General features: G+C 36.2%; 1 protein-coding gene across 2 annotated transcripts; it reads left to right on the top strand.

The window, feature by feature from the left end:
* The first annotated feature begins 4,097 nt into the window (after positions 1–4,097).
* Positions 4,098–23,491, top strand: LOC100934456 (GTPase IMAP family member 1). 2 transcript variants are annotated; one of them, XM_012551136.3, is made up of 4 exons: positions 4,098–4,199; positions 6,161–6,216; positions 17,158–17,215; positions 18,157–23,491. In XM_012551136.3, the coding sequence occupies exons 2-4, from the start codon at positions 6,187–6,189 to the stop codon at positions 19,053–19,055; spliced, it is 987 nt and encodes a 328-aa protein (XP_012406590.2). In that variant the 5' UTR covers positions 4,098–4,199; positions 6,161–6,186; the 3' UTR covers positions 19,056–23,491. The 2 variants fall into 2 exon arrangements, with proteins under 2 accessions (XP_012406590.2, XP_003771804.2); XM_003771756.4 differs by lacking the exon at positions 6,161–6,216 and having other exon boundaries at positions 4,099–4,199.
* The last annotated feature ends 1,860 nt before the right edge of the window (positions 23,492–25,351 follow it).

Below are 25,351 nucleotides of genomic sequence, written 5' to 3' on the forward strand. Positions count from 1 at the left end.
CAAATTTTTCATATTGATTTGATTTTTTACCTTAGGAATGCTTGGAAATCCTCTATTTTATTAAAAAAAAATATCATTTATTTATCATTATTCTCTTGTAGGACCATACTCAGATTTTTTTCTGGTTATTTTTGTTTATAAACCTATATCCATCACCTTCTGGATATCTATATTGACCTTGGAATATTATATTCCAAACTTTTTGTTACTTTTTAAGGGGGGCTATAATCTTGTGTAATCTTGACTTTGTCTCTCGTGTGTAAATTCTTTGTGGCTGCTTGCAGTTTTTTTTTTCCTTCATCTTCTAAACTCTGTATTTTGATTATAATGTTCCTGGAAGTTGTTTGGGAGATTTCTTTTAGGAGGTAACTAGTGAATTTTTTTCTAATTCTGCTTTCCCTTCTGCTTCTAAATCACAAATCTTTTGTGATTTTTTGAAATATAATGTTGAGGTCCTTGGGGCATGTGTGTGTGTGTGTAAGAGACATTGTTTTTATATAGCCCAATGATTCTTAAATTATCTCTCCATTTATTTTTTATGTCAGTTGTTTTTATTATGAAGTACATTACATTTTCTTTAATTTTTTTTTTTTGTTTTTGTTTTGTGGAATCATTATCTTTTATTTGTTCGTTCTAATTTTCAAATACTCTGTTGCTTGGGTAAGTGCTTGTACTGTTTGCAGGTAAATTTCCTTTTTAACTTTTCTTTTCCTCTGACTTATTTTCAATTTTTTCCTCTAGCATTTTCATTTCATTTTAAAAATATTTTTTTATTTTTGCATATTTTTTCTTCATCTCAGGAATTCCCATTGAACTGCCATTCAGTCTTCTTTGAGGCTTTGCCTGTAGAGATTTGTAATCATTGTCTTCTTATTTGTTCCTTGAATGTCTTTGTCACAATAATAGCTTTTTGTGCTAATATCATTTTTTGTTTTCTCATTCTTCCAGATTCAAAAAATTGAGTCATTTTTTCCTGCCTGAGTTGGCATAGGGAAAAAGACACAGAGCTATGGACAGGGTCTGTCCATGAAATTATATCACAGGGCCATGTTGTTCATGAGGGAAAGGGGAGGTCCCGTATCCCAGGCAGAAAGGCCCTAATTTGTTCAGGATACAGGAGCAGGTGGCAAGTGGCAGCTCTATCATTCATTACCCATTGCCACGTCATAGATCTGGGAAAGAGTAAAGATAGGAAGTATGTCTATGAGTATGTTTTTGAGTGTTTTTCCAGGATGATGTGTATTTTTATGAAGTATGGCCCCTAAGCTGTGTACTGAACAAGCTCAGAAGCCAATTGTATGGCTCTGAATTGAAAAGAAGGATGGGAAGTGTCAATTCCATTCTCCACCTCAATCTGAGGCCTTCAGTGGAATAATCAGGAGAGGAATCCAAACAAAAGTGCAGCCTGCGGTTTTGGCACATTTTTCCAGCAGAGCTTTCTAGTTGACTGATAATAAATGAATCCAATAACAGTCTGCAAGAACCCTAACTAGAATAATCCCATAAGTACATTAGTGAAAGACAAACTCAAGTAAAGGACTTGTAGAGTTCATACTAGGAGGTCAAGAATCAGACTTTTCCATAGATAAAACCATATTAGGAACATTTAAAGCTTGTAAATCTGCAAAGGTTGGAATCAAATAGACAGACTCCTCATATCTGTTTTGGTAAGAGGATAACTGCTGGAGAGAAGAAATTACTCACAGAATTTACAGACTAGACATAAGAGCTAAAAACTATTCTCACAATAGGGGAAAAGTAGGGGAAATAAAATAGATGGACACACAGATCCCAAGTTCAGTGACTATGTAAGGAAGAGAGACCCACTTTGACTTCCATCATCTTTTGTATTACATTATTTGTATTACATGTAATTAATTAAAACTATATTCAAATAAGAATGATAGATGTGGGATTAAAAATTAATTGAAGGAGTGTGGGAGCAAAATCAAGATGGTAGACTATCAAGAATAAGAATGATCACTCTAACTTATCATATAAATCTAGACAATTCACCAGGGAGAGTCCTTCACCTGACCTTCTTAATGTGTTCCCTGGATATAGATTAGATCATTGCCTAGGTTCAAAAAATAGATTCAATTCTTCCTTCTGATCCCCACTGGCTGTATTGAGCCTGGGCATATTAAAGTTCTCAGTACCTTAAGCAGTTCTTAAGAATTACAGAGAAGCTGACAGACTTCATTGGTATAGGCAATTTCTCAGCATGAATTCCTCATATCAGTGAAATCAAAGGTCTGGAATGGATAGATAGATAGGTAGATAAATAGATAATGTATATATTATTTTTATACATACACACACGACATTTATGTGTAATGTCATTAAAAATCTTGATAAGAAATTTTAGTATTAGATAATTGTGTGCAATTTACTTTTTATGTTCTAATCATTTTTCCATTTGCCCAGAACAAGTAATAATTATCCATTTTGACAGGCCAAATAAACTTGTAGACAACACCAAATTGAGAGGGATTGCTCCTGTGATGGATTACAGAATCAGAACCTCAACAAATTTTGGTGGACTGGAACTATGAGCCAAATCTAACAAAATGAAATTTAATGAAGACAAATCTGAATTCTTACATTCGGGTTAAAAAAGAAAAACAAAATCCAGTTTATATGTATAAGAGTAACAGCTAGATAAATCTGAGTTTTCATGGAATCAAAACTCAACATAGGTTAACAGCAAATGGAACACTGGACTCTGATGTGGGGGATGTTGAACTGCAAGGTAAATCAACCAAGTTAGAATTTATTTTGTTACCTAAGTTGTTACATACAATTTACTTAGGTATAAATACAATTTTTTCTTCATGAATAGGAGACTTTTAAAAATTGTAACTAGGTGTGGAGTTTAAAAAATGTTCTCTGGAAGTATAATACACTCTGAATTCCTGTGACTTATTAGCATACAGCTGCCTGTAGCGAGGTTGCTGTACTCCATCCTCCATTGAGATTCTTTCAGTACCACAGCAGAGGTTTTTAAGCTCCTCTCTGAGTTTCTCCCTTTCTTTTGAAAGAGTTCTTGTTTCTTTGTTCTCTACCTCTCATTTGAGATAAAGATCAGCATGTACACCAGTAACTTCATGCCTTTTTCTTGAATTGCGGGGAGGGAATCATCCCAGTTGAACTAGCCTAATGCTCCTTCTCCTAATCCAGTCTAATCCAGCACACATTTGCTAAATATCTTCATATCTAAAAATCTAAGAACACACTCTTAGAAAAACCTGAAGGATAATTATAAATATTTAAAGAGCACATAGTGAGAGTAATATAAAGCCGAGGCTTAGCAGGACAAAAAGGATGATAGGATAAGGGAATGAGAAACTAAAAAAAAAAAAAAAAAAAAAAAAAAAAAAAGACAGTATAGAATTGAATTGCTTCAACAAAGGCTCCTCATTAGGATATTGCCCTCACAGGGTTGTTTTGAGGGAAACAGTTTATAAATCTTAGGGTGCTACTTAAATGTGAGTTACTGTTCTTACTATTATTGCTATTTATATGCAGATGTTCCCACGAACAGAGTAATTGGAGACATGTTCAATAACCATTGAGTGAAGAAAAGGGAAGAAGAGCACAGTGACCAAAACATTTTTTGGGGGGAATGTTAGCCCTGTGTCGATAACAGAGATAACTGGGATAATTTCTTCTTGGTATCCCCTCTCTCCTGCACCCCATCACTCACTATATGGTCTCTGGAGGCTCTCAGTGAATATTATTGGGTAAATTTGCATAAAGGTCTTGGAGATAAAGCTCTATCTCCTGTAATAATGGAAAAAAATATTGGATTTGGAATTAGAGGGTCATGGTTCAGAACCCAGATCTGCTACTTCCCACCTCTATGACCTTCGGCTTGTCACAAGTCCTCTAAATAATTTTGACAATGAGAAATTAAGCATTGCAGATGGCATTTAAGAATTAGGTAGACCTTGTAGAGCTCACAGATCATCTAGAAACACTACCAATTTTTTCATTTCAAATAGAAATTTTCATTATATCATATTGCCTCATGGGGGCTCCAGAGTTCATTGAATAAGGTCACTTCCTGAACTTCATGATGTAAAGAAAACTTAGTTTTAGAAGCAAAAGTGAAAGCAATCTTTTAAGACTGCTTTACTAGCCCAGTGGAGAAGATAGTTTCTACCTACCTCTCTGGGAGAAGGTGAACCTGGGGAAAGGTATGGAAAATTCCAAGAAAAGGAGGGAGAAATTTGATGGGTTAGAGGAGTCAGGGAGAGGCAACACTGAAAGAACTGGAGCAGGGATTTGGGGGCTTGGATTGTGGGAAGAAGACTGAATCAATTTAATGTTGTGTTTTGCTAATTCTCTTTATGAACGGGAAGAGGATTGTCAGCTTTCTCTTCCTTCTTAGTAACTTTCTTTATTTTTTTAAATTAAATTTTAATGAAGGAAATGTTGCAAAAATTGTTGCCACAATTTTTAGAAAGAACATTATAATTACTCCTCCCCTGAATAAGTGTCTAGCACTGCATATATACAACAAATAAATGTTGTTCCCATTTATTTTGATGCATTTCTTATATTCCTGTCAGTGTCTACTTCTGCTCCAACATGTCTAGAAAAGTAAATGATGTTTTGGATCTTTACACTACTATCTTAAGATGCTTCCTGGGGTTCACTCAAAAAAAAAGAAAAAAGAAGAAGAGTCTATCTAAAGCCAACCAGTATTAGCTTAATTGATTATCACGTGGCAACTAGATAATAGGTAACAGCCAACCTGCTAAGTTTAAGATTTGTCTGTCTGTCTGTCTGTCTATCTATCTATCTATCTATCTATTATCCATCTAGTTATCTAGCTATAATATAGCTATGGACATATGTTAAGTATATATATATATATATATATATATATATACACACACACATATATATTAAATGCAGTAAATAAAGGAGTTTAGTAGAAGGAGAATTGAATATAAAGGTGGGATACCTACAGTAACTTCAGATCCTCCCTTAAATACTAACTATATGGCCATAGGCAACTTTCTGATTTTCATTTTCCTCATTTGTTAATTAGGGATAATGGTACCCATACTATGTGTTTTAAAATGTTGCTGAAAAGAAAACATTTTTAAAAGCCTTAAAACATTAAATAGGAGCTAAGATATTTCAGAATTGTTAGGATATTCTTCTGTTATGTCCCTGTATGTCCTTGATGAGATTTTGGTGATACCCTAATGAAACTAGATTTGTTTTGGGCACTTCATGAGAAGACCTGAGTATCCCTCTATCATCCTTGGAGTTGTGTGTGTGTGTGTGTGTGTGTGTGTGTGTGTGTGTGTGTATTAACTTAAATTTTGAATCTTTCTTTTTTTCATGATATTATGGTATGATGGAATAAGAACTCTTTCTTTTGCCTAGTTACCCTAGCTATTGTGAAAGTAATTAGTCCTTCACACAGAAAATCTCTCCCAGTTGTGTAAGACAATTCTACTTTGCTTTCAAGATTCAGCTCAATTCACCAGCTATTTACAAAGCTTTTATGAGTGCATTTTATGAGCAAGACATTGTTAGACTCCGTGGAAGAGTGTGGGAGTGGGAGACTGAGGCACAAGTCCTTTAGGAGTTTAGAATCTGACACACAGATAACTCCAATTTAAGCTAAAGAACAAGATCTGGGAAAGCTTTATAGAGGAGGTGGTCCAGAGCCTTCACTGACCACTTGGAACCTTACTGATAACCCTACCCCTGAAATCCCTGACGTTAACAATTTATATCACACAGTTGAGAGCTTGTTTTTATCTGTATATATCTCATCTCCTCAAGAAGACGGCCAGCTTGGGGCAACTAGGTGGTGCAGTGGATAGAGTACCAGCCCTGAGGTCAAGAGGACCTAAGTGTCTGGTCTCAGATACTTAACACTTCCTACCTGTGTGACCCTGAGCAAGTCACTTAACCCCAGTTGCCTCAGTTAAAAAAAAAAAAGATTGCCAGCTTCTTGAAGACAGGGGACATTTTCCATATTTCATTTATATCTTCTGCAGGACTAACCATAGTTATAGGAACATAGGTACACAATAGATACTAAATAAAAATCTGTTGATTAAATGTTCATATTGCTATAAATGTCAAATGCAGACACATATTTCCCTTTGTCTCTCTTCTTCCCCATGTCCAGACCTGATATCTCACCACTATTCTAAGATGGGATCCACCTTAAGTTCTGTCAGTTCAGTGAGTATCTCTTTCTTCAATTTCTCATACTCTGGTGATTAGGTATCAGAGATAGACTCCACAGAGGCATAGAATGCCTATATTAGTAGAGCTAGTCCAAAGTCAATGTGTTTCTTTCCTTTCTCCATTTGCCTTCTACGCGTCTCAAAACAGATGAAGATTAGCTTTTGAAACCTTTTGGAAACCACAGAACAATTTTCTGTATCATGCCAAAGGCATATTTTGATGAAAGTAATCTAATCAATCCTATTTTATTTGATAGGAATTCCCCCCCGCCCAATTCCATATTTAATGACCCAATAACAACTTTTTGAGGACACATTAGTTCTATGTTGATTTCTAAGTAAATTATGAAGGTAAAACTTGGAATATAAAATTTAGTAAAGTGTCATAAACTCTGTTCTCAGCTGAATTAGGAAGTAAGAGACGAGGGTTTCTTGGGATTTTACAGCTCCAGTTTTGAGCCTTTATCTTTTAAGAACCCCCTTTTGTGCTTTGTGAGTTTTCCTGGATGAGCTAGAACTCCCCATTAAGAACCCCACAAAATAGGCAGATCTTCACCTCTTCTCTGTTAGTCATGCTTACCCACCAGTTGTGCCAACACTGGTTGATTCTGACAGCAGATCATCTGACTAATTTATCAAACAGAAGGCAATAATTATGGATAATGATTTAGTGAGATTCCCTTTTTTGAAAACATCTTTTGCTTATTTTTAAGTTTTTCAGTGCTTGAAGTTGGAGATGAGTGAAAGTGGGAGATATCTTGGGGCCTTATCAATTCCTTTCCTTCTTCCTCTAAAAAAGGAAATTGTACCATTAAATCAACTCCTAAGCCTGCTTATGTAAAAAGACAGTGCTGTCTAATAAGAGTGATCAAGTCATTGATTAGTAAACTATTAAAAATGGAAGGAACATTAGGAGTCATTTTGTCCAACCTCTTCAGTAAATAGATGAGGAAACAGATCCAGTGAGCAGAAGCATGTGCCTCAAATGCTCTTTATGGCACGAGGCTCTTTATGACAAACTCCAGATGAATAGTACAAAGTGCCACATGAAAACACCATTAATCTTGCCATCACCCACCAGTGTTCCATGTCCATGTTCAAGAATTTTTAAAAATCTCATCACAATTGGTTGTCATTCTACCTCTCCCTCTTCCTTGTACCTGTTTGTCTTCTTTATCTTCACTGTGACCCCCAGTCCTCATACCCTTCAGTGTTTTCCAGACAACCACCCCCTATACTGACTATGCTCTCTTCCCTTCTCTGTTTAGATCCTTTGATGAACCAATTCAAGTATACATTGTTTTATTTTTTTTTAGTCCCTTGTCCTCTTATACTGTCATGTATCTTGTTTTGACAAGCTTTAGCCTTGTATTACTCCCATCATATTCTGCCTTTGCTTATAATCTTATAAGCTGATTGATCTTATAAGCTTATAAGCAGCTGAAAGAAGCTGGGGAACACTCCAAACTATGCTGATGGAGTCCATGCTACATTTATATTATATATTCTTAACTGGAACCTCACTACAAGACAATATATCCCCTCTAATAAATCCACTATCCCAGTTTCTATGAGGGCTTTTCCAAAACTTTTCATCACTCCTTAAATCTTCCTTGACTCTTTCTCCATAGATCTTCATCTATTTCATGCCCACTAAACCTGGCTATTCCTCAAGAATCTCTGATAGTATTTGACCTAATCTCATTATTTTTCCTGGATTCCATAATCATGTCTTTTCTGATGATTCCCAGATCTACTTGTCTAGCCTTAACCTCTTTCTTGATATCCAGTCTCACTTCTACATCTTTCTATTGGTCATCTATCTACTTCTATTGGGTATTTCATAGACATCATAAATCTACTATGTTCAAAACTGAACTAATATTTCCTTCTTAAACTTTCTTTTCTTCCTAATTTTCCTTTACTTTTAGAATATTGTCCTATCACCCAGACTTGCACACTATCATCCTTGATTCCTTACTTTCTTGGCCTCTCATCCAATCTGTTGCCTAGTTCAGTCATTTCTAGTTGCATAAAATCTCTTGTATTTATGTTCACTTTTCTTGTCTGGCCCATCACCTTGGTACAATCTCTCCTCATTTCATTCTTAACTATTGCAGTAGTCTTCTTGTTAGCCTCTCCAAACCATGCTTGTCCCTGGTCCAGTTCATTCTCCACTCAGATTTCAAATTAACCTTTTTAAGTGCAGGTCTTTCCATATCATTCCCCTATCCTATAAAATCCAATTGCTCTCTAATCATTTTTAGGATCAAATATATAATATTTTGTTTGGCATTCAAAACCTCTTATAACCTGGTCCTTTCCCTCTTTTCCAGTCCTTTTCCATCTTTTTCTCCCCCACATACTCTGTGATGTAATGACACTGACCTCCTTTCTGATTCTCCCACAAACACTACCTTCAGACTCCAGGAATTTTCACTGGCTGATCCTCATGTGTGAAATATTTTCGACACCTTATTTCCATCTCCTGTCCTCCCTAGCCTCTTTCAAGTTGAAGCTAAAATCCAGCCTTCTCCATGAAGCCTTCTGTAGTCCATCATAATTTTAGTTCTTTTTTTCTGGTAATAATCTCCAGTTTTTCAGTCCATACCTTATCTGTACACAGATGTTTGCCTGTTGTCTCTCTCTCTTTATACTGTGAGCCCTTGGAGAGCAGGGACTAATTTTTTGTTTTTCTTTTTATTTCCTATACCAAACATAGTGTCTGGAATATAGTAGATATCTAATAAATTCTTGTTGACTGAATGATAAAGTTCTGTGGGGATTCAAAGGAGGGAGAAATCACTTTTAGCTGGAATGATCAGTAAAAATTCCAAGGAAGATATAGCTTTTTAGATAAACTTTGAAAGATGGGCAAGATTTGATAGGGGAAACTGGAAGGCTACATTCTACGTGTAAAGAAGGACAGGAGCAAAAGTTTCAAATAACCTTGTGGAATGATGATTCATTTTGTGTGTATTGTATAATATGAGGGGATTAGTGGGAAGGAAACCATAAAGGCAGATCATTACCAACTTTCATGGAGAGCCTCAAATGTCTGATTGAAGTAGACTTAGTACCACAGATTGCTAGCAGTATGTGTTCTTTTTTGATCAGGACCTTATTATGATTAGACCTGCATATTAGAAGGATTCATCAAGGAGCTCTGTGAAGGAAGTATTAGAGAGAAGAGAGACTATTGGTGAGAAGTCTACCAAGGAAGTTATATCAACAGTCCAGGCAGGAGATTATGAATAGTAATTAACCAGGTTAATAACAATGAAAGAATGGAGCTGAGAGGTGGTAAAGGAGTCCTACTTTCCTTATCACTTAAATAAGTTGAGCTTTCTGAGTGTTTTTTTTTTTTTTTTTTAAACTTAGTGGCACCTGTATGGTGTCTTGAGAGGCTCCGGAATTGGGAAGAATGAGGAGTAAATTCTCTCTCCTTGACTAGCAATGGAAACCCTCCCAATAGCTCTCTGGGACACAGGGATTTATCTGGCTATCTGCCTAAACCAAACAAATAGCACATGAGTCTATGATTCATAATCTTATTAGGGATCTTAGAGATCACCTCCTTTATTTTTACAGATGGGGAAACTGAGGCTCAGATAGGTAACATGATTTGCCCAGAGTTACATATTGAGTTAATGGCAGAGACAAAAGTAAAACAACTTATTCTGCTCCTAAGATAAATGCATTTCCCCCAATTTCAAAACTATCCCCCAATCTCTATAAATGGGCATAAAAGGAGCTGTTGTTTTTTAGACAGAATGGGGGATTTGTTGTGATTGTTGCCACTGGCCTGCTATGTGATCTTGAGCAAACTGCTCTTTGGGTTTTTTATTTCCTTTTATGTCAAATGGGAAAATAATGCTTTGCCAATCCACTTACTCAAAGTGTACTCACCATCCTCTAGATGTAAGAGGTGGTGAGAGCTGTCTGAATAGAGCTGTCCATAGTGACAGGGATATAGGAAGATACTGAAAAGCTGGATCAAGGCTCCCCTTGAGCAGAGTCAGATAGATTCTCCTTACCCATTTCCAAGTTAGCCTTAGTGATCAAATTGGCTGGTCTGCTCTGATTAGAACTCGTTAACCAGTGGACAAAACCATGGATTTTTTAAATACAAATTTTTAGAAAGATAGAACTATAAGGCAAAGTATTGGAACTTTATCTGGAGTACACACAGAGGGTGAGTTCCCCCAGTGCCTTGGGGCACTAAGTTTATATTAAACTTGTGCCTAGCAATGTTACTTGTATGCTTCTTTATATTAAGAAAGGAGTTATTTGGCTAAGGTGGGGGAGCATATATTTACAATTTCACATATAACATAGAGGATTTTAGAAATTTAAATTGTGGAAACAGGTGATAAAGCAATGTCTTCTGCTGTCCCCATTTTTCTATTCTCCATTTCCCCATAGCAACTCTTATTATGGGGATATCATAAGTTTCAAACCTTATAATATGACATCAAAATAAATTAAACAATAATATTAACAAAAAAAATTATAATTATCACAGGTCATTGCTAGGAACATCTCTATAGGAAAAAAAGTAGGTATTGTTAGAAACAGGATCAGACTCACACAGATGTTAACAGCCACCCACCTGTGTGATCTGAGGAACAATGTATCTGTTCCCCAAACTCTTATCCTTAATGGCTTATCCTCTTGTCTGTAATAATGCCATTAAAATTTCATTCCTTTGGGTAAAACCATTGCATCTGCAGGCAGGGGTTTTAAAAATATTTATGGCCCAGGAAAGGATAACAATCAGCTATTTTCTGCAATCAATATGTTAGTATTAATTAGTTTTTCACAGATTACCAAGTCAATTACCTCTCTAGACATTAAGGAATGGAAGATAAGGCAATAAAGTTTTGATAGAGAGAGAAGGAAAGATTCAGAACCTTTAGCCATTGTAGGGGAAGATCTGGGCAGGCAAGTTCAACCTGACAACTCTGGATGTTTATTTCAGGAAGATCAAAGAAAGAAATGCAACTTATTAAAGAGACATCAGAGAGCACCGAAAAGGAATGTTGCTGACTTTATGGCTTTGACAGGGGTTGCTCTAAGCCAGAGAATTAAGGGGAGAAAGTGTATGAACCTGTCCTCCTCTTTAGTCCTGGGCTAGGAACGGAGACCCATAGAGTCAGAAACCAATGATTAAGCCAATAGTTTCACACAAATTAAATTCACTTTCAAGAACATTGATGTTAATTCAAATTGATGTTAAATTCAAGAACTAGATGTAGTTGTTGCATAAGTGAGATAATCATTGGAAAAATTACATTTACATAATAAATACCCAGTGTTGTGTTAGATACTATGGAGATAGAAGACAAGGAGAAGATATGGTCCCTGCTTTGGATCTAACGGGGAAAAAGACGAATATAAATGACTTAGAACAATGCCCTTTTTAAGTACTGCCTATGTGTCTGGTACTCATTTAGACACTGGTAACACAAAGACAAAAATGAAGCCCTTAAGAAGCTTGCCTTCTGAAAAGGGAGAAAATCTGGGTTTAAAGCAAGAAACAGCTTCACATGGTGGATGGAACTTTGGACTTGGAATCAAGAAGACCTGGATTCAGATTCCGCTTCAGAAACTTGCTGTGTGATTCCCAATTAGTTATACCTATCTTTATCTCACTTTCTTCATATGGAAAATGAGGGGCTCAGACTCTGTGACTGCTAAGATCCTTTTCATCAATAGATCTATTAATCTAAGAAGCAAATGTCAAACAAAAACCAGACAGTTTTAGGGAAGGATCCATCATAAATCTAAATTACAAAAGGTCTTATAAAATAGGTGGTATTTCAGCTGTGCATGGAAGAAATAAGGATTTCTAAGAAGTCGAGGTGGGGACAAAGTACATTTTGGGGATGTGAGAGACAGGCCTGTAAGCCCATATGGTACAAACTGTGATTTTTGTTATCTCCTCTCACACATGGAAGTTTTCAAGTCCATCTCTAGAGGAAATTTATTTCTCATTAATTACCTTGCTTGTAATTAGAAAAAAATTACCAGTAGTTTGAAGTGTGCCTCAAATGTTATAATTAAATAACAGTGACCATATAGCAAGCATTGAAACGAAACTGACAGTAGTTATAACTTGGTATCTTTCCCATTAAGCTTTGACTCATCAATTTACAGCTCACATTCATATAGTGGTGTAGGTTTTGCAAAGTATTTTATAAATTTTGCCTCATTTTATTTTCACAACAATCCTGAGAGATAGATATTATTATCTACATTTTGCAGAAGAAGAGACTGAGACAGATAGAGCTTAAGTGACTAACCTAGGGTCACAGAGCTAGTAAGTATCTGAAACTAATTTTAATCTCAAGTCTTTCTGAATCCAGGAAAAATGCTTTTATCAGATTTTCCTTATGTCAGGCCTAGTACTTTATTCACTATGCTACCCAGAAGCCTTAATTATGAATCTTAATTTTTTAAATTTCCGGATCACATGGAATGTTAATTTGTAACTGTTCTGTGATTTTAGGGAAAAGTTTGGATCTGCTCCTATAAATGACGCTCTTGGACTCAATCAAAGTGAAAGTAAAATTTAATCATACAATACATGGAATAGAATGCTTACAATAACAACTAATACAGCAAATAATACATAAAAGACAAAGAATAATGAGGATTATGATTAGGGAGGAAAAAGAGAAAAAGAGAGTCCGTCACCGATTCGAGGGAGCTCTAAAGTGACTGGAGGCCCCATTCTGCAGCCTTCAACTCAATGGGGAAAAGTGGGTCCCAGGCAGATGAATATCTCTGTGGGTGAGGCTCCAAATAGAGAATGCTTTACTCGCCTTTTATAGGAGTCAGGACAAAGAAGGCTTTGAGCCAAATAAAGACATTATATAAGACAGGGAAGTACCAACAAGGGCTCCAGGTGGTTGTGGTCAAATGTTGCATCAACAAGGGAGCCAGTCCTTATCGACAGCAACTGTTCGAAGGAGTGGCGAGTTCCTGGAATCATGTAGTTGGAGCTAAAACACATGTGGTACATTCCCAGCTTATAGGTCAAGTTCTCACGGGAGAAAGAGCTAAAACACCTGTTCTTATGGGTTAGGGAATGGTCAAGTTCCCACAGGAGAAGGAGCGAAAACATATGCTCTTATAGGTTAGGGAATGGTCAAATTCTCACAGGAGAAGGAGCTAAAACATATGCTCTTATGGGTGAGAGAATAGTCGGTCAAGTTCTCACAGAAGTCACATCATACCTTGATTAGGTTCACATGGTTCACATGGGGATTAGATTCACATGGGGAAAGTCATTCACATGGAGATTGGGTTAACATGGTTCGGATGGAGATTAGGTTCACATGGGGAAAGTCACATTCTTACAATGATTTGAAATGAACTTACTAATAATATGGAGATTTCCTATTCAGTAACTCAGCTCACTTCTGTTTACCTTGGATCAAAAGTCAGTCCTAAAAGTATACACAATTTTAAGGTTCTGAGGATATAGCCTAACTAAGCACCTAAAGTTTGGTCATTTCTACAATTTCCCTCCTGTGACCCCATATAGGGTCATGACTCATAGTTTAAGAAGTCCTGACCTAAATGTTGTGGTTTTCTGTCAGACAAATCTATCTTCCCACAGATTCCTGATGACTGCATCAACTATGAGCCTGAAAATTCCTTAAGCATTGTCCTGTTTAGAAAAACTAGAAATGGAAAAGGTGCATTGGAAAATGCTATCCTTAGAGAAAAAAGCTTTGTATTTGAAATTTTATCTGATTCAGTGACCAAGAAATGTAAAACTGTTATCCTGAAATGAATGTCCAACAAAGACCTTGTGCTCATAGTTATGCCTGGGCTCTTTGACACAAAGAACAGCCTGCAGACTACTTGAGATGAGATCAGTCACTGTTTTCCTCAGTCGGAGCACTATACAGATGAGGAACCACAATCTGTTGGCTGCATCAAAGGGCTCTGGACTCTCTGTCACAAAGTATATGGTATTCTTGTTTATTAGCAAAGATGATCTGAGAAGTCAGACCCTTATGAGTTCTTGAAAAGCTCTAGTTCTTATTCTGAATGCTCCTTGAAGAATGTAAAGGGCAATACTGTGCATTCAATAACTGTTATGGGTCAGAACTCTGTACTTAAAACAAGGATTCTTACAAGGTGCTAACTAAGTGGAATGATAAGACATGCTAGTTTAGCATGGTGCTTAATAGTTCTCTAAGTTGGGTATGATTGATTTAATCTCACAACAAGTAATGGTTCTCTAGTGATATAATGATTGGTTTATACTCAGTATACTGTAAACGATCTAATTATAATATTGCATATAAGCTGGGACAAACTCAGCCAGAGTGGGACTCAGAGACAGATTCACTTCATCTCACATTACTGTGGTGGCTGGCCTCCTGCATTTCCCTCACTGAGACCAAGGCTGGTCTGAAAGGCTCTCCAGCCCCAGGCAAGGAGACAATAAAGAATTTAGACTTTATCCCTGGCTATTCTCATGGTGATTACTCTACTGAAATGAAGGCTGGTACAGAGATCTCCAGAAAATTAACCAGAACACTGCAAATAACAAAGTCCAAGGCACTGAAAAGGAAGGCCAAATAAAAGAGCTAAATACAAAAGAGAAAATAGTGCAGAATAATGAAGGAGTATATTTTTCAGCTGTCATTTACAAAACAACTGAGGAAATAATGAAAAAAGAGAAAATGACCTGAAGGAAATGTACATTAAATATTTTTTAAAAGTTTTAAAAACAAACACAAAAATATGCTGAACTAGCAAACCTCTCAGATGAAGACAAAGCCCCTAAAGAGGCTAAAATAAGAGAGATACAGAAAAAATATGTTGAAGATATTAATAAAATAAGAGCAGAGATACAGCAAGAGACAGATATTTTAGGAAAAGTGGCAGCACATATTAGAAATTTGATTTTTAATATTTCCCATGGTTAAAGGAGTTCAAGCAGGTGCTTTAAAAAAAATGAACCTACTTTCTTTTGTTTATAGCTATCTCTAATTTTATGTAAACTTTATGTACAGAATTGGGTCCTGATTCCCTTTCTATGAAACAAAGATAAGAATTTCTTTTTTAGACTGTAATATGCTATAAATGAAAGACTGGAGCTCTCGCTAGTAATGTGCCACACTATAGTCCCTAGAATCCAACTCCTTTCTTCTTTTGTCTTAGTTTTTACTAGTCACATGTCTAGAGACCCATGTCCCAATTGTAAAATCTGGAGCTCAGCCACCTCAAATCCTCTATGAAAGCAGATAAGTAATGAATCACAAATAGATGTAGATATTTAAGTTAGTAAAGGAGGACCAGAACTTTTCTGGGCATGGGAGAAAAGTCTGAGGTTTCAGGAGAACCAGAAATTGGTGGATGATATTCTCATTTATTTCCTGTTTTGTTTCTTTATTTTGTCAAATTGTTTCAAAGCTTCTTTGTTCCTGACTTTCCAGGATCTGACTGTTAGTCCCAGAATCGTTCTGGTCTACAATTAATTCCATGTTTCCTTTGTACACTTTTTTTTCCTGAGGCAATTGGGGTTAAATGATTTGCTGGGGGTCATGCAACTAGGAAATGTTAAGTGTCTGAGATCAGATCTGAACTCTTGACTTCAGGATTGGGAAAAGCTGGATGTGTTCACAGTTCCATCAACAATGTACCAGTGTCCCAATTTTCCCACATTCCCTCCAACATACATCATTATTTTTTCCTGTTATCTTAGCCAATCTGAGAGGTGTGCAGTGGTATCTCAGAATTGTCTTAATTTGTATTTCTCTGATCAATAGTAATCTGGAGCACCTTTTTATATGACTAGAAATAGTTTCAATTTCTTTATTTGAAAATTGTCTGTTCATATTCTTTGACCATTTATCAATTGGAGAATGGCTTGAACTCTTACAATTTTGAGTTAATTCTCTATATATTTTAGAAATGAAGCCTTTGTCAGGACCTTTGGATGTAAAAATGTTTTCCCAGTTTATTGCTTCCCTTCTAATCTTGTTTGTATTTGTTTTGTTTATATAAAACTTTTTAACTTAATATAATCAAAATGATTTATTTTATGATCAATAATGGTCTCTAGTTCTTCTTTAGTCACAAATTCCTCCCTCCTCCACAGATCTGAGAGGTAAACTATCCTATGTTCTTCTAATTTGTTTATAATATCATTTTTTATGTCTATATCATGAACTCATTTTGACCTTATCTTGGTATATGGTGTTAGGTGTGGGTCAATGCCTAGTTCCTGCCATACTACTTTCCAATATTCCTAGCAGTTTTTGTCAAATAGTGATTTTTTTTTTTTTGCTGAGGCAGTTGGGGTTAAGTGACTTACCCAAGGTAGCACAGCTAGGAAGTGTTAAGTGTCTGAGACCAGATTTGAACTCGGGTCCTCCTGTCTTTAGAGCTGGTGGTTTATCCACTGTACCATCTAGCTGCTTCCAAATAGTGAATTCTTATCCCCCAAACTGGGGTCTTTGGGTTTGTCAAACACTAGATTACTATAGTCATTGACTATAGTAGACATTTTTATTTTATATATAGGCATTTTTATTTTAAAAGATGAAAATTCTTACCTAAATGAATGAATCAAATTCCATAAATTTTAGGTACCCATTGATGGAACAGAGGATGATAGAGCTAGAAGGATTCTGAGAGATTATTTAGTGCAGGTTACAGATGAGGAAAGTGAGACTGAGACAGAAAGATGAACTTGTTCAAGTTCTGAAGGATTAGAGATAAGGCCTCCTATATCCCATTTCAGTGTACTTCCTATTATGCATAAAAAACTTAGTCCATGAGACATCTTTAACTGACTGCCAATCATACTCATTGTCTCTATCCTGCCCTTTATCTGTCCATTCAAAATGCTAAGAGGAATGACTCACCTAAAGTTTCCCCTATTTATTTAAATCTTATGTTTCTGTAGCTGTTCCAGGTAAACATGAGAGGAAGAAAAATGGCAAAAGATGAAGAAAATTCATATGGTAAGGAATGTTTTTTGAAAAGCAAATGTCTACTTTGAGCTAGAATTTTAGGAGACAGAAAACTGCGTGGTGTGGTTGCTCCCACCCCAAGATATCAAGGCTAACAGGAAATACCTACTTCTTCCTAGAGTAATAAGATCTTTATTTTTCATGTTCTCTGTCAGCTCATGTGTTTGAGAGGGATTCAAGATTAGTAACACAACCACCACAATATTAGCAATAAGTAGCAAAGCTTAGCCTTTTAAAGGTTGTGAATCCACATTATCTTATTTCATTCCCTTATAATATGTTGTTATTATCCCAAGTGAGGAACCTGATGTTGAGATCATTTAGGAGATTTGCCCAGGGTCATAAACATAGGTAGTTAGTTCTTGAGGAAAGATTTGAATTCAGGTCTTCCTAGCTCCATGAAGAGCACATTGTGTCACTTAGCTGTCTCTGTCATATATTATCACTTTTTATTGCCTAACAGAAAAGTCATATTTAAAGCTTATGTATTCATAATGTAGTTCATTATGTAGCTTATGATCAAGGTATATATCTATGGATTCAAAGAATGTAAGAACTGGAGGAGACTGTAGAAATAATTTTGGGCAAGTAAATTGAATTGACAAGTAAGGAAACCAAAACTCAGAGAGGAGAAGGGATTCAGTATTGGAGGGTTTACAAGGTGTCACTGGAAGAATTAGGTCTAGAGCCTAGGCTACAAGACGGAGCATTGCTGAAGGGAGCCAAGCCTAAGTGACAAGGGCAATTCTACATTCTGGCTGAGGACACTGAGAAGAAGATAGAGGAATCAGTTCTTAGAACTAGTTTCACAGTGAGTATTCTATCGTTAAATTGGGGGGTTTGTTGTTAAATGGAGAAATTGAGCCCCAGCTAGTACCCAGATCATTTCCAAAGGTAGATTTGAGTTGCTAATAATAGTTTGCTTCTTACAGACTCAGAAGAGGAAAGGAAGTCCCTACAAGAGCCCAAGCTGAGGTTAATACTGGTGGGGAAAACAGGGTCTGGAAAAAGTGCAACAGGGAACAGCATTCTTGGCGAGAATGTGTTTGTATCCAAGCTTCAGGCAATGCCAGTGACCAAAATCTGCAGCAAAAGGAGCCGGAGCTGGCATAGAGGAGAGATTGAAATCATTGATACTCCTGATATCTTTAGCCTAGAAGCATCTCCTGAAGATCCAATTTCTCGAGAAATCATTCGATGTTACCTCCTCTCCTCCCCGGGGCCCCATGCACTAGTCCTGGTAACCCAGCTAGGTCGCTACACTAAGGAGGACCAGGACGCCATGAAGAAGGTGAAGGAGATCTTTGGGAATAAAGTCATACAGCACACAGTGGTCATCTTCACCCGCAAGGAGGATCTTGGGAGTGATTCCCTGAAGGATTACCTCAGGTTCACAGATAACAAGGCCCTGAAAGAGCTGGTTGCACAGTGTGGGGGCCGGGTCTGTGCCTTCAACAATCGGGCCACGGGGAGGGAGCAGGAAGAGCAAGTGAAGAAACTAATGGATATAGTGGAGAGCATAGTACAGAAGAAAAGGGGTATACATTACACTAATGAGGTTTACAGCTTAGTGGAAGAGCTCCAAGAGAGCAGTGCAGAGGAGAAGTTCAGAAGAATTGGGGAGAAACTGGCTAAGTTTAAGGAAGAGAATAAGAGGGCCCAGAGATCAAGGGCAGGAGTCTTCCTCATTTTCAGAGTTTTGAATGAATCAAGAAAATCTCATCCTATGCTATGGAAATTCAGCATCACTGTTATTGGTTTCTGTTTCCTGTGGCTAGTGACCCCCAGAAGTCTTTTTAATAGCTTGTGGGACACCACCAGTCATGAATAGCTTGCTATCATCTTTAATAGTCATCAGGAGAAATTGGTCAAGAAAAATGCCTTCTGAATATGATCATCTCATGGCTATCTATTATCTTTTTGTAAATCTATCTAAAGCATAGCATGAAAAGTTTAATTCATATCTCATCTACTTTAGGAAACCTTCCCAGCAATGCTGGGAAGTGAATGCATTTAAAATAGCAATGGATTTATAGTCAGATCATTTAGATTCAAAATTTAGTTCTACCCCTCATGAACTCTCTGAATTCTGACACATTATTTAATTTCAATGCATTTCAATTTCCTCATCTGTCAATTGAAAGGGTGGGAGGGCTAGATGATTTTTAAGGTCTCTTCCAGCTCTAAATCTATGAAATCCCTTCCCTGACTTCCTTTAATACATGGATCTACTTGCTATTTTATACTGCTTGGTTTCATAGGCATTTGATCTTCATAATCCTTCTTTAGACTCTGCAAGGCTATAGCTACAATTGCCCACATTTGTACAGAACTTAAATGTTTCTCCACAACTCTTTGAGGCAAGTAATGTAAGTATATTATTTATATATTTTTTTCTAGATGAGGAAAATGACTTAGAGAAGTCAACTTGCTCCCAGTAACACAGATGCAAATGTTAGAGCCAGATCTTCCAATTTCAGACATAGAGTGTTCTTTCTACTTTCCTACACTACTTCTCCTCTATTTTTTCACAGATCCCAGGACAGGGTTAGGTATGTAGGAGATAGGCAGTAAACACTGGTTGGATTTCACTAAAGTCTATCATTTCTATAAATATACTATGTAACCTAAAGTCTCTTGGCTGACCATTATCAAAGGGAATTGATGATTATGAATATAAATCCCATGTAATTTATATTCATTGAGAGTGATTTACGCATCTAGCCATGTAAACTTTAGGGATTCTTATCCTAATTCTGATCCCAGTTTCACTAATGAGCTATTTCCTCAGAAGTGAGGGTATCTATGTCTCTTCCTTAGGAGTGGGATCTCAATCCTGAGAGAATGAAAGAATGTCTTTCTTTAATATTATTTGCTCAAGCCCCCATTCTGGTGTCTACTCGCTATCAATTGCCAGTTATATTTATTATATCTTTTATATTATTGATATCCTTTAGTGATTGACACTTCAGTATCATGTAAGAAATTACTAGCAGTTAGCTTTTAGGAAGAGATATTTACTGAGAAGATATATCAAGGGCAGAAGTTACAGGGACTTTATGCCTAATACCTGGGTTCACACTTTTTCCTATAATTACTCTACCCTTGTGGAGAGTGGGTTTAACTCCAAAACAATTTCTGCCAAACATTTTCAGCGCTAAGTTCCCTTATGAATGTGAAAGGCAATGGAAGAATCATGGTCATTCCCTCTTTGCTGCATTAGATCAGCTGCTATATCAGGCAAGCACATGTCACTCAGATCCCTGATCCCACCTTTCTCAACTGTCTGCAAAATGTGGCATGGACCCTGGCTTCCAGATCTTTTGTAGCTCCTTCTCCCAGCCAAGCAGCCTATTCTAAGATCCCTTCATCCAAGAGCAAGAAAGTGCAAAGTGCCAAAGAACATGATTCCCATGAGATCAAGTGGGGAACTAAGTAGCTGGCAGAAGAAGGCCGCTGCCCCTACTGCTATTGCTTCCCTTGGGACTAGCAGAACCATGCACTCTTGGCTTCTTGGGAGCTTTAAATCAGAGATGGGCTGAAGTCTCTTTTATTTAGAGGAGGTTCATTGCAGCTCATCATCCTTGTTCACTACCAAGAAAAAGAACAATTTGAGCTGTGCTCTTAGCAGTCTTGTATTCACTCTCACATTCACCTCAGCAGCATATCAAAAATCAGTCTTTTCACCTTATGGTTAATGGACCAGAAATAGAATACTTGGAAATGCTCCAAAGTCAGGTGGGAAACTAGCTTGTGCTGAGCATGCTGGACATGCTCTCAAGGATTGGACTCTCACTGGCCTATCTCCATTACAAAACTATTAGTGGCTTCTCATCTTCAGAGATATGAATTTAAATCCATCTCTTTCCAAGTGTTCTTAACACACCTGTCTTTTCTCTATGTGTTCTCAATGTGTATTCTATCTTCCTACTGAAGCTGTGTATGTCTTTTGGAGAGTGTGCTCCAGGTTTATGGGCAATCTAATGTTTTGTTGATACTTTTCTTGCAAGTCATTTCATTAAAGACCTTTGCTTTGAACTAATTAGATCATTTAGCTGATTATTAAAAGTAAATTTATGGTAGTAGTGGTGGGAGCATAAGATATTATTTTAGAGGTGTAGGCCCACTAAGTGCTAGGAATATGGGCTAGACATTTGCTATGATTTGGCAGGTCTTACCATATTTTGCATCAGCTTTTATTGTGATTAACTTCAGGACACTCAGGGACAAACAAATTTAGTGATGATTATATGTTTCAGTAAAATTTACATATGTATATATATGTATACATATACCCATATATATGTATATACACATATATGCAATATTTATCATAAGTTCATAAAAAGAATTCAAACATGTAAGTAAATAGGAACTGCCTAATATAGAAGATAGCTCTTCTTAAGATATGACAAGCCATGCATTTGATGTAGAATTATACTGAATTTAAAAACAATGACTTGAAAAACAAAGAAATAGTCTCATAGCTTTTGAGGAACTCAAGAAGGGCTTTAAAGGTTAATTTTAATAGTTTTCACATCACTTTTCTCAATAAAGTTTTGTTTCCTTATTTAAATGAAACACTTATTCATCACTAAAATCATTATTTTAAAATTCAATAAGTGTTTTAACTCAATAAAAATGTTCATTTTATTTGAAGTCTCATATTAGCTTTTGTTTGCCTTGGGTAGATATCAATCTGGGAATTTACAATACGTTTGCAAAATAGTCTATTTTGCATGAATACTCTATTTGTTTATTTACAACAATGAACAAAAATTATATTTTAGAACAACCTCTGAGCAATCTTCTAAAAATAATATCTATATTTTAAATGTTCAGTCAAATGATTAATTCTAACAATAGTCCTTGTTCCCATGAATTTTCTTCCTTGGATCCTCTAGCAGTTCAACAAGTAAGTCAAACATTTTGTTAACTTGAGAGTAGAAGACTACACCTCTAGATGCCAGAGTCACATCAGAAAAATTTTTTCTCTTTCTCCCCTATCTCTCCAAACCTGCTCCTCACATATATCCAGGCCACAAGGATCTTCATTCCCATCTGAGAACAGTGATTTAGGAAGCAATATTTCAAACTGATACTTATGTTAGACTGTTGGGGAAGGGTGATAATGAAAAGATGCATCTTGTTTCTCAACATCTTGCAGAATATATAGGGTATGGACACAAGAGACTGATGATGTGGGGGACACACTTTGAATCAGCTCCTCTAACTCCTTCCATTTCTGAGAGACCACCTCTGACTGAAGGAACATGAATCAATCCAATCGTTGCTTCTGGATGCCTCAAGAATATATATACTAACTCTTCCCAGGACGATAAGTCTAGGAATTGAGATGGAATTTTTCTTCTAAGAGGCTGTGTCTGAAGGCTCTTCACTACACAATTGCTTCTATCTGTGTAGTCAAATGATTTCCTAGAGAAAGACGATTTGAATAAAGTATTTCTCTATCCTAGGTCTAAGGTGGAACCAGTTGTAACTGGCTCTCAAGAGCTTGATTATTAAATTTTTAGCATGAGTATTTATTCTTTGGAAATCAACACTTATTACAAATCAGGGCTCAATTTGCTATTCTTGGTTGTCTAGATTTTAGAAAATATCCGTGATATAAACTGTAGAGAAGACAAAAAGAAGGTAATAACAGGAAGAACTGTTTTTGTTCAAATAATATCAACTTATTTTTATAAAGAAACACATTATAAAGTCAATTTTATGAAGTGAAAGTCTATCAAGAATTGAGAAAATGAAGATGTTATTCTATCACATCTGGAAATCAACATCAAAAGGACAGTGGGAGAGAGATTTCCTTTTTCTTTTTTAAAAAGAAAATTATTGTAACTTTTATCTTGTGAAGAAAACAAAAAAAAAATTCTTCCCAAAAGAACTTCTTATCCCAAGTGAACTAAATATCATGGGGGTCATTTTCAAAAAATGAAGAGAAGTAATCTCTCACAGTGTCACTTTTCAGATGACTGTGTATGCCATTCAAATGCCAATTTTGTAAATAATTAAGTTTTGTCTTATTGTTGATTTCAGTGTTAACAAATTGTATATTTGTGCTTTGATTAAACAATTATTCTCAGTCTCTTTAGGGTTAATAGCTACTTTTGAATTTGTCATTCTATCTTTTTTTAAGGTAATTAGAGTAGAAATAAAATTTCTTTATATCCTTTAGTTTAGATGTCTGTAATTCTCAGTAACATTGTAAAGCAAGTGTCAAATGCTCCCAAATATGACTAAACCAGATAAAAATATATTGGAAAATATTGAAAAAAATAAATAAAACTACAATCTAACAGTTATTGTTAATTGTGGCTCTGTAGAGATTTGTTCTTATTTGAGTTTGACTTCATTGCAAAGATAATTTGTTGTTAATAGCTACCTCCTGTTTCCTCTGGATAACTCTCTTTTTTCCCCTTCCTCACAATCACAATCACAGTTCTGTTACCTGAGTTCTTTGTGACCCACTTTGTGACCCTGCCCAGAATGTAGCATGGAGCTAGGCAGCTGTTTACTATTCAATAGGCGATTTTTTAATAAATAAATGAAAAGATGGAACTCATCCAGATGCATCACCTGATCAAAAAGTCAAATAGCATTTTCTAGACACTTACTATGTACCATGCACTATGCTAAACTAGTATGTAATGTCAGGATTTTAGTTGCTTTCCCATAAAGGACAACCTGAATTTTGTTTGGTTCCTCCACCGCTTTCTACCACACCACCTAAGTTATTATATGTCAGGCAGTGTATTTAGATGTCATGCTCATCAAATTTGTGAATGACATGAAATTGGGATACTTTAAATTTGTTAACAAATCTCCTTATTTAAGCGCCTTTCCCGGGTTCTCGTAGTATTGCTATGTTATCCAGCCTCCTCATCCTTCCCTGCCTAAATATCCATCTGGGCTTAGTATCCCAAATAGTTTCCTTTGTTTATTTATTACAACACCTCCTTATAACAACTCTTGCATATCCTAGATTTTTTCCCCTTAAGATTCTTTTCTGTGATCTCTTGGTTGACCTGTCAAATTAATCTTTGATAAGGTGTTAACTATTTATTTCATTATTGATTCAATTTAGTTAACAAAAATCTATTAAACAGCAATATACACAAGGCCTTCTGAGTTCCAAAGATAGATAAGATGTTTGCCTTCAGGGAGCTTACAATCTCTCATATAAGATAAGATATGAACATATATGACTATAAAACAAAATAGAATGTGATAATTCATTAGATATTTAATAACAAAGTGCCACTTGTGTTCAGAGTCTGAAGAGATAATTCTACCTAGCAAGAATAAGGAAAACATCATAGAGGAGGAAATTAATTGTACTGTGTTCCATCTTATTTTGATCAATCTCTCTTCTCTTCCCTGTCTCTCTCCACATGTACTCCATCTCACTCTTCCCATTCCCCATATTTTACTGACATATCTAGTAGAGAGGTAGGCACAAATACTACCCAACTCAGCTCAGTCATGAATTTCTTTATCAGCAACTATTCCCCTTTAATATTGACTATCTTGTCTCTTCTTACAGTAACATAAATTTTTAAGTGATTTGCCTAGACTGATACAGTTAATATCAGAGCCAGACCCTAGCAGGTCTTCTGTCTACATTATCAATACTTTTCCCATAATTTTATGCTGACTCTCAACTTTCTGTTGCCTTTCACTTCCTCTCCCCTGACCCCATTTTAAGTGATCTCAAGGGTTTGGGGAGAATGCAAATGAAAAGTAAATACCCTTCCCCTGAAACCTTGTATTTGTTGTTTCACTGGTTCAGCCATGGCAGATTCTTCCTGATCCCATTTAGGGTTTTCTTGGCAAAGATACTGGAATGTTTGTTTGTTTGTTTTTTGCCATTTCCTTCTTTAGCTCATTTTACAAACAAGGAAATTGAGGCAAAAAGAGTTAAGTGACTTGCCCAGAGTCACTCAACTAGTAAATATAAAGCCTTAGGATCTCCGGCTTAATGTGTTGTTCGGTCAAAGTATATTTGTATTTTCAATGTCTTGCAAGGCATTGAAGGAACAATATTGATGGAATTTCAGCCCTGTGCAAGGTGAGTGAGGGATAGATTTGAGAGTCAAAGGAAACTTT

Source organism: Sarcophilus harrisii, chromosome 5 (genome assembly GCF_902635505.1).
Source record: "Sarcophilus harrisii chromosome 5, mSarHar1.11, whole genome shotgun sequence".
Taxonomy (NCBI): domain Eukaryota; kingdom Metazoa; phylum Chordata; class Mammalia; order Dasyuromorphia; family Dasyuridae; genus Sarcophilus; species Sarcophilus harrisii.